This window comes from Hyperolius riggenbachi, chromosome 8, assembly GCF_040937935.1.
Source record: "Hyperolius riggenbachi isolate aHypRig1 chromosome 8, aHypRig1.pri, whole genome shotgun sequence".
NCBI lineage: Eukaryota > Metazoa > Chordata > Amphibia > Anura > Hyperoliidae > Hyperolius > Hyperolius riggenbachi.
Genome location: NC_090653.1, coordinates 235,744,189 through 235,754,839, shown reverse-complemented (window position 1 = coordinate 235,754,839; position 10,651 = coordinate 235,744,189). Strand labels below are relative to the sequence as shown.

Here is a 10,651-nt window from a genome sequence, read left to right as displayed (position 1 = left end):
CGGCTGTGTGCTGTAGGGGACATGATAGCCGCACATTTTATATGCTACAGCATTTATTTCATGCGGAAGGTGTCTTATTGACTAGTTGTCACGGATGAACCGTGCAGAAACACAATCAATCGGTTTTCTGATTTTGATTCCCAGTACAATCCAGAATGCATGTCTAGGAACAGCAGAGAGCAAAGTCTGGGGTCTGGTCTATTCCAGCTGGATACAGCTGCTATTCTGGGATTACAATATTTGTCTTTAATTACCAGGAACAAAAGAATCTTCCTTCAGCAGGCCACTAGCAGCTAGCATGAAAAGGGACCGTTTGGTCCTTTTGTTGGCAGAGGAAGTCTGAGCACAGCAAGACTGCAGACTTGGTGGAACCAGATTTTAATAACTGTATTGTATGATGTTTTACCATTTTAAGAGATACCGTACTTATGATCTATATGAAAATTAAATCATTTGATTGCTAAGGTCCGTCCGAGCATCCTCATATTTCATTCATGAAGCTGACATACCCAACCGGTTATTAACCTTCTCAGTAACGGAATGTCCTACACTATTCATGTCTGGTATCAATGTGATCCGTATTCTTTGGGGATTGTGACTTTGCTATTATTATTGGTGTGCAATGAATGTGGCCTGAGATAAGGAAATGCCACATATTCTGGATTTAACATTCCTTCCCAAAATAAGATAATTTTCCAAACCAAGCCCAGGGGCTGGCACTGCATTCTGCCCTCAAGAGCTGGGTCCTATATATACAAAAGAACTGAAATCTGATAACTGTTCTCCATTTAACACTCTGTATATATTAAAGCTAGCACGAGAACCCACGGCTAGCTTCCCTGAATTCTGAAACAAAGGAACGTTGATTTCTTGGATCTCCACACAAAGGACATACATCTTCCAAAACTTTAAGTATTCATTAAGCAGTCCGGCCACTAGGGGCGTGTAATACTAGATATTACAAAGTGTGCTGTACTTAGGTGGAGTCCAGGGGTGCAGCTAAGGTTTTTGTGGCCCCAAGCGGACTGTAGCAAGAGGCCCTATCCTGCGGCGCGCGAAGCGCGCCGCGGCGAAAAATGGGTGTGGCTATCCCGCATAAGTGGGCGTGGCCATGACATGTGGGTGGAGCAGGAGGGCGGATTGGGGCGGGGCTGTTTGCGGGGAAAAAATGGATGTTGGGGTGATTGAGGCGCGCGTAGCGCGCCGAAAGATTGGCGCGGCCATGACATTGTATGGGCGAAGCTTAACCGTAGCACAGCAAATATAGCCAACTATGACCATTAAATAATAAATGCAGCAACAGTTACCCCAGACACCAGAAAATAAAAACGCAATTTGGGCCACATTTCAGCAGAAATCAAACGCAATTAGGGCACATTTTCAGCAGAAATCAAACGCAATTAGGGCACATTTTCAGCCGAAATCAAACGCAATTAGGGCACATTTTCAGCAGAAATCAAACGCAATTAGGGCAGAGTTCAGCAGAAATCAAACGCAATTAGGGCCACATTTTCAGCAGATATCAAACGCATTTAGGGCACAGTTCAGCAGAAATCAATCGCAATTAGGGCCACATTTTCAGCAGATATCAAACGCAATTAGGGCACAGTTCAGCAGAAATCAATCGCAATTAGGGCCACATTTTCAGCAGATATCAAACGCATTTAGGGCACAGTTCAGCAGAAATCAATCGCAATTAGGGCCACATTTTCAGCAGATATCAAACGCATTTAGGGCACAGTTCAGCAGAAATCAATCGCAATTAGGGCCACATTTTCAGCAGATATCAAACGCATTTAGGGCACAGTTCAGCAGAAATCAATCGCAATTAGGGCCACATTTTCAGCAGATATCAAACGCATTTAGGGCACAGTTCAGCAGAAATCAATCGCAATTAGGGCCACATTTTCAGCAGATATCAAACGCATTTAGGGCACAGTTCAGCAGAAATCAATCGCAATTAGGGCCACATTTTCAGCAGATATCAAACGCATTTAGGGCACAGTTCAGCAGAAATCAATCGCAATTAGGGCCACATTTTCAGCAGATATCAAACGCATTTAGGGCACAGTTCAGCAGAAATCAATCGCAATTAGGGCCACATTTTCAGCAGATATCAAACGCATTTAGGGCACAGTTCAGCAGAAATCAATCGCAATTAGGGCCACATTTTCAGCAGATATCAAACGCATTTAGGGCACAGTTCAGCAGAAATCAATCGCAATTAGGGCCACATTTTCAGCAGATATCAAACGCATTTAGGGCACAGTTCAGCAGAAATCAATCGCAATTAGGGCCACATTTTCAGCAGATATCAAACGCATTTAGGGCACAGTTCAGCAGAAATCAATCGCAATTAGGGCCACATTTTCAGCAGATATCAAACGCATTTAGGGCACAGTTCAGCAGAAATCAATCGCAATTAGGGCCACATTTTCAGCAGATATCAAACGCATTAGGGCACAGTTCAGCAGAAATCAATCGCAATTAGGGCCACATTTTCAGCAGATATCAAACGCATTTAGGGCACAGTTCAGCAGAAATCAATCGCAATTAGGGCCACATTTTCAGCAGATATCAAACGCAATTAGGGCACAGTTCAGCAGAAATCAATCGCAATTAGGGCCACATTTTCAGCAGATATCAAACGCAATTAGGGCACAGTTCAGCAGAAATCAATCGCAATTAGGGCCACATTTTCAGCAGATATCAAATGCAATTAGGGCACAGTTCAGCAGAAATCAATCGCAAATTCGCAATTAGGGCTGCGGCTGCAAAAAGAAAAGAATTTACTCACCTGGCAGGCTGGCACTGGCAGAAGTCTTCTCTCCCTGGTCTCCTCTCCCGGCCGGCTTCTCAGGCGCGCAGTTCCCACGGAGCTCCCTTCCTGGCTTCCTCCTCCAATCTCCCGCGCTGATTCATGCAGGGCTACGGGTCGGGAAGATGGCCACCCGAAGCCCTGTACTGGAGACATAGTCTCCAGAGCAGGGCTTCGGCGGCGGCCATCTTCCTGTAGCCCTGCTCTGCTCTGCCAGCCCGGCGGGGCTGCGGGGAAAAAGTGACGTCACGCCGACGTCACGGAGCCGCCGAGGCCCCTAAGATTGTGAGGCCCCAAGCGACCGCTTGGTTCGCTTTATGCCTCGCGGCGCCCCTGGTGGAGTCAGCAAAATGTGTGTTTCATTTTGCTATTCCATGATTAATCTGGCCCCTCAACTGTCTCAAGGACAGTGAACTAGCCCTCTGCTTTAAATCCGTAGTCATATTCAGGTGGATTCACTAAAGATACCGTGCTTGTGCAGTGCCGGTTAATACAAGCGAGCGCACACTACGTGCAGTCCTGTCACAGTAGCATGCGCTCTTAACTTCCACACAACCCTTCCTACTGCTATGTAATGTGATGGTAGCCCAACCTGATATTTCACTAGTGTGGCCCCTTCTATGTTAATTAGCGTAGCTTGCTTGTATTAACCTGTGCTGCTTGAGCCCGGTATCTTCAGTGAATCCACCTGATTGTCCTTTGTACACATTTTCACCAAGTTTTCCAAAGTTGACATTTTTTGTAAAATAACTTTGCTCCATGTTATGCTTCGGCCATGTCTTCCATATCCACCTTGTCTCAGATACTGTGGTTGCCTTTGAATATCACCAATGCCCTCCAATGGGTAATGGAGAAAAGGAGATTTATTTGGCGTCATTGTAAAATCCTTTAATCATGAAGGTAATTTGCTGAAACATATTTTCACCCATTGGTTCTGGTTTCTCCTGTGGCTTTTTCCAGTTCCCATGTTCGTTTTCTAGTTTCTTCTGCCTTCCAGGGTCCATTCTCATAACTGAGCTTTTTGTCTGGCCAAGATGTATAGCTATATGGGAAGAATGTTTTACTTCTTGTCTGACCTCCTGTAGACAAGACATGAACCCCAGAGATAACGCTATGTGTTCCAATGACATCAACAAGGAAAGGATTTTGTGTTGCCTACAAGAAAATAAATCATCTTTCATGATGTGTTTCGTAGCTGTGCAAACTGTATCCATCTCAAATTTATAAAACACCTCCATATGCTATATATCTGCTCCAAAATAACCAGTCTCCTTAAAAGTCCTAGTGCCCCGATGGAGCTCACATCTCCTGGAATACTGATACCAGGTAAGACATGTATGGTCCATCTAAAATTTCTTCCACATCTGTGTGTTTTACCAGCCAACATTTGGACATGTGCACTTGTGTCGTGGAGTCTTTTAGGGATTTATTTACAAGAACAGCTGGAGCTTTGCGATTATTTCTTTTCAGCATTCCTGATATGGTCAAATCATTGTTCTTTTTCCGCTCTGTCACTTCAATGTGTGCATTTTGGAACTGACCTAAAGAAAGAAACAAAGTAGGTTTCATTTTTGAATAGAAGCAATATTATTATTTTACAATGCTATTCATTTATTTAGTATTTATATAAAGCTGACATCTTCCACAGCACTTTAGAAGGTATAAATAGTCCTGCCACTTATTGTACCTCAGACAAGCTCACTAGAAAGGACCCAGCACTTCAAGGCAAGAGTGCTATCTACTATTGAACTTCTATTTCTGGTCTTTGCTATTTCAGAAGAACATGTCTGTCTGTCTCTGAAACATTCATTATCAATTGGTTATAGGTGATCTTACCTAACAAGCCTCCAGAGTTGGAAGATAAGCCATCTCCTCTAACTATGTAGAAACCCAAGTGGTTGAGCTGCAGGTATGTCGGATGCTGGTAGTGGTGAAACAGGACGAGCAGCTCTATGTTGTGGCCAATCCATATGGTGATGTTGGTGGAAGATGCTATTTTGATGGCCAGCCTTGGTTTTCGTAGCAGGGCAGATCGGTTTACGGGGAGGGTAATTTGTTTCTCTCCAATAAGTGTCAAGTTGTCTAAGGTTATATTGATGATGTAGTTGGAGCGTGGATGGTTGATGGTGATGGTAAGCATGTTGAGGTAAGTTCGTAGCCGGTTTTCATGACCAGTTCTCAGTGGTGCCTTCGTCAAATGTCCATTCACAGTGATACCTGTAGAGAGTAGCACTAGATATTACTTATTATTTCTCCAGACATATTGTATTAGAAGGTTATGGAATTCAAACATATCCTACACCTCAGAAAGTAAAAAAATAAGAGATATTTCTCATATGGTCCTACAGCTTATCTACTGTCAGGTCCAAAAATATCGGGAGATCGACACAATTCTAACATTTTTGGCTCTATGCACAACCACAATGGATTTGAAATAAAAACGAACATGATGTGCTGCAGACTGTCAGCTTTAATTTGAGGGTATTTACATCCAAATCAGGGGAACGGTGTAAAAATGTCAACAGTTTGCATATGTGCCTCCCACTTGTTAAGGGAGCAAAAGTAATGGGACAGAATAATAATCATAAATCACTTTTTAATATTTGGTAATCAATTACAGCCTGCAGTCTGGAACGCATAGACATCACCAGACGCTGCGTTTCATCCCTGGTGATGCTCTGCCAGGTCTCTACTGCAACTGTATTTAGTTCCTGCTTGTTCTTGGAGCATTTCTCCCTTCAGTTTTCTTTTCAGCAAGTGAAACTTTTGTTTTTTGATCTATGCACCCGAGCTCTGCACGGCTATTGTTAAGGTTATCTGTTTTATCGACCTGAGGAAGCGGGCTGAGTCCCGTGAAACGCGTTGTCTACAGTATAACCGTTATTTTAATAAAGACTCCTTTTTCTACCCACATGAGTCTTCTTTGGAGGTAAGAGACCTCCTCATCATACCATTTTTTTTTATTTATTTATTTTTTTTATTTTTTTTAATATTTATTTTTATTTATCTAATTTTATGATCAAAATTATCTAGCTGTTGCTACAACATATTTTTGGGCGCCTCCAGCAATGTGCTTCACTTGTATACTCCACACCTCCTTGAGGTGTCATCCCTATCCCTGGGTAACATTATCTACCGGGAAACAGGACTAAAGGAGGAGAGCGACCACCCACATCCAGAGGGTCCGGGTTACCGAGCGGAGACGGTTATCTTTCTGTAGGCATTTACGGTGGTTGCAGGACTGCAACCTACCTTTGTGAGTATATCTTATTCAGAAATTTACACCTCCAATTTATACTAACAGTACTGCACCATAAAGGCTCCCGGTCTCACATTTCGTACAGGTCAAGGTTAACCCTCTCCATTGTGAAGGGCGCACCCGAGACCCACCCATTGCGTAACATTCTACTTCTTTCCCTTCAATGGCTTCTGCCATGGTCAGGGACTAATGAATAGTTTTTATTGAAAAGCAGAAGGGCGAAACCTGGTCAGGTGTGGCAATTACTGTGATACTGCACTGACCACTTTTGTGTGCTGATATGAATAAAGATGCAATAGAGTCTCGTGAGCAAGGACCCGCAATGTAAGTTTTTTTTTTTCAATGTTTTACAAATGGAAATTAAAGAACTTTTTAATTTGAGACAATAGCTGATCTCAGTTTATACCTCTGTGGTGGCGGCCACTGCGTATGTGTTGTTTGAGCACTGGTGGCTGCAGTTTGATCAGAGTGTGGGAAATCCTTATACTTGATACAGCACTGAGGTTTTGATTGCTTTCACTGGTTGGCCATTTGTCAGGAACCGGCCCGCGGCACGCCTGCGTATACGGTTCCCGACTGCGGGTTTGACCTGATCAAGCGGGTAACAGCCTTATTTAAGCTAAAAACAAGGCTGGGACCCCTCAAACACTTCCCACTGCCACCACTAGCCGTTGCTAGACACGTTCACTCAGCTGTCGAGTGCTCAACACGCACTCCGCGTTTTCGTATTTGGGTCAGCTTTGCGCTTAGGCCGAATACGAGTACGCCACGCACACACACACAGTTGCAATCTTACGCTGTAATGAAGCAAAACCACTAACAGTCGTTCCGAACGATACTGTTAGACTTCCCACTCGGCTGTCGAGAGCAGAAGTGCCTCATACACACAATGCAATTACAATTTCATACGGTAGTGTTGCCCAAGCGTACAATTAGGCATGAACTTATACACGGTTACACTTCAGTCTCTTCTAGGCTATGAGTGTTAGTTTAGCACAGCAGAAGTCAAGCTTATTAAATAACGATTTAATATTCCATAAAAAACGTGGAACAATGCAGAACTTAATATATACAAAAGATGTACAAAAACAAAGTAAAAAAGTTACAAAGATAAAAGTTACAAAAATAAGAGGTTACAAAGATACACACACGGATATTTGCGTAAAAATAAAAATGGGGATTAAAAACGTTACCAACTTGAAGGTCTCAACGTTGTCGGCAGGAGTATGCCGCTTGTTCGACCAGAAGTCGAGATCATCTCTAGCTATGCGCTATCTCCAAGAGAAGATTCTTACTAGGTATCTGCCTCTGCTTTTTATACTCTGAGCTACGCCTGGAGGCTGCAACTTCCTTGGGGAGGGGAGGAACTAGGTTTTAATTAAATCTCAGACATATTCCATTTCCAGGTAAAAGTCTATACATCAAAGATTGTGAAGTGAGGCTTTCAACTCCAGGTGAAAACTTGATTAAGGCTTTTTCCTGTCTCCGTTTTTAAAGTCTGCAGAGATTCCAACCCCCTTCCAATAGATGTAATTTACAGGGTATCGTTTGCACCTCCACTAATAATTTAATTTCCAGTAGCCTGTCATGTACATTTCCAACATTCCTGTGTTAGTCTCCAGACTCTGGTCCTCTTGCTTTGTGTATTGAGACAATGGGCTGTCTCCTGGGTTCAAAAAGCCAGGCAGATAATCCCATTAGCACTCTCAGCGGAACTGCATACAGAAACTCAAAGCACCTCATATGGTCAAGACAATCACCCATTTCCTTGCCCCAAGCAACTCAAGGTAACAGCTCCCTTCTGGCAGACCTACACGGAACACAGGCAGAAAAATGAAAGAATATGTTCCTTTATTCCTAACATCATCAGCACCCCAATATATCACCACACCATTGTGGATTGGTTACCTCTAGCAGCTCCTTTGTCTATATACTTATCTGTGTGACTATAGCACCTGCATTTTATGATAGCTACAAATTACAGGTATGTTACAGATCTTTTGTCCAGGAGAACACTAGTAAATCAGGCTTGGTGTAGGCAGTGGTGTAACTTTAGCTCCCACAACTGTTGGAAGAGAGGGGGCGTACAGGTGGTGTTTACATCCCAGGGGGCCCCATACCATTTATGCTGGGGGCCACATGGGCTGTTGTTATGCCCTAGCTTTTAGTGTCTTACACACCTGTAATGGGGTCAGAGAGAAGCCTTAGAACATCTCCTGGTCGTCCATCTAGAGTAAAGCACAACTTCTCGTGTATCTGAGGTAAATTCACCACAAAATGTGGATCTCCATCAACTGTCAGAGAGAAGATGAAAAAAGATTAGCAGTATTTTACTCGGTAAATATAACCAGATCACAAAGCCAATATAACGAGACCACACAGCCAATACTGAAATAATTGTAAAACAAAGACCGAGAGCCAAATATAGTGTAGTAACTTTGTTATTCACAGTCGTAAACTGTAAGAAGTAATAGATATACTCACAAACAAGGGTTACCACACAGGCAATCACTCAAATAGCAGGTGGGGAGAATCGTAACCTGACCCCACTCAGGTTTTAAGAAGTTGCTCCCTGTAGGCAGGAAAAAAGATGGGGATAACTCCCCTCAACCAAGGGTGGACTAGCCTAGGTATAGAGGTTTGAACAGAGGCGCCAAAATAAAGTAAAAGTGCCTAAAAACAGTTTAAAAGGGGGAAGTTGACAAAGGCACTCGGCTGTGGTCCAGACAACTAGTAGCTTTTTTCTCCAATAATTGCCTGATGAAGCAGGATTGTGCCCGCGAAACGCGTTGCAAACTGGAGCTTTAAATAAACGTTATTTTTTGATAAAAATAAATAATTCTTCTCTGTTTGTCTTCGAGGGAGGTAAGTCCACCAACTTCCCCCTTTTAAACTGTTTTTAGTCTATTTTGGTGCCTCTGTTCAAACCTCAATACTGAAATAATGTTAAATGATGAAACTGAACCTTGACCAGAGATTATAGCTGAGGGCCAGGAGCAATAGTGAACTAAAGCTACCCATACACTGTTTGACTGTGGTGGCGATCACTAGTGATGGGCGAACAGTGTTCTCCACTGTTCGGGTTCGCCCGGATTTTGGCCTGTTCGGGTTCGGTTCGGCACCCCCCGAACACCTCATGGTGTTCGGGAGGGTGTTCGGGCACGCTGCCCGAAGCCGAACAGGCCTTCTTTGTTCGGCCGAACACAGCCGAAAAAGGGAGAGCTTAGCGGGGAAGGGTGGGGGGCATTTCCGCCCCCCCCCCCCCGCGCTCGGGGCATGCTCTCCCTTTATGCTGGGACCCTATAGGGGCCCCAAAGGGACATGTTCGGGTTGGGTTCGGGGTTCGGCTCGAACATGCCGAACATCAGGGTCATGTTCGGCCGAACCACACCGAACCCGAACATCCAGATGTTCGCCCAACACTAGCGATCACCCTCCGATCTACTTGCGATTGACAATACAACCGATATCGTGGGTCAAATGGGGAAAAATGCTTATCCCAATCATGGGATGTCGCCCACAGTTTGACCATGAAACAATGGCGGTAAGGTGGGGAACCACAATTTTTGCCCAATTCAGTGTGTGAAACCCAATTCAACTTTTGAATGTGGAATTGGGCCATAATATTGTGTAGTGTATGGGCTGCTCTAGGATCCGTACCACATACAGAGAGGAAGTTTGTTGCCACTGGTTACCGCCATGCCCCAATCATTGAGAAATATTGCTGAAGGGTACAAAAGACCTATGATCCTCCTGGCCAGTGTGCATCCCAGAAGCCAATCCCTGGGATAGACATATCACATCACATCTCGTACTCCATTACACATGGCAAAAAGGTTTGAATCCTGTGACATTATTACTAGATACTGAAAGCTTGCTCTTTTAATCTTACAAAGTCATCCAAAAAATGGTATCATCCTGATTCACAACTTTCTGCCCTATCTGATGGCTGACTGGTTCAATACTCTGCACTTTTCGCCATGTTATAATGAAACAGTTGTAGAGGTGCAGTTCATGTATTAATACACGAATATCTCAATAATTTATTGAAACAGAGAATCTCAATGCGGCCAGCATGGGCGAGGATTAGGGATGAAAATCAATGTGGCGTAGGTTCGCCAGCAGCAAACTTACACCCCATAATACCAACAAGGACCTTCACCTGAAGTCAGCTGGCCACTGGTGTCCGCAAAATCATCATTGACATCTTTGTATAGATCTTTTCCAGTGAGTGCTACCCACTACCTACTGTATGTGCCATCAACATAGCAAAGTAATTGATAGTCATTTTACTTTGTGAGAAATGTACATTTTAGGCCTCTTGCACACTGCAAGTGATTCCGATTCAGATTCCGCTTTTTAATCAGTTTTTACATTCGATTCAGATTCAGATTTGCAGTGTGCAGGGAGCAAACTGCAAATCGGAATCTGAATCGGATGTAAAAACTGATTAAAAAGCGGAATCTGAATCGGAATCACTTGCAGTGTGCAAGAGGCCTTTAAAACCACCCTGGCGTTCTATTAAGATCGCCAGGGCGGCTGCGGGAGGGTTTTTTTTAAATAAAAAAAAAACT

The 10,651-nt window shown here is 43.7% G+C and overlaps 1 protein-coding gene across 2 annotated transcripts in view; it reads right to left on the bottom strand.

Annotated features, from left to right (window-relative positions):
- Positions 1-3,168: 3,168 nt before the first annotated feature.
- ITIH6 (inter-alpha-trypsin inhibitor heavy chain family member 6) overlaps positions 3,169-10,651 on the bottom strand; it is a 119,383-nt gene continuing 111,900 nt past the window's right edge. For both annotated transcript variants that reach the window (XM_068248359.1, XM_068248360.1), the window contains 3 exons: positions 8,258-8,371; positions 4,655-5,035; positions 3,169-4,359 (listed from right to left, as the gene is read on the bottom strand). In XM_068248359.1, the coding sequence (XP_068104460.1) occupies positions 4,118-4,359; positions 4,655-5,035; positions 8,258-8,371 (737 nt within the window). In that variant the 3' untranslated portion in view covers positions 3,169-4,117. The remainder of the gene's footprint in view (positions 4,360-4,654; positions 5,036-8,257; positions 8,372-10,651) is intronic.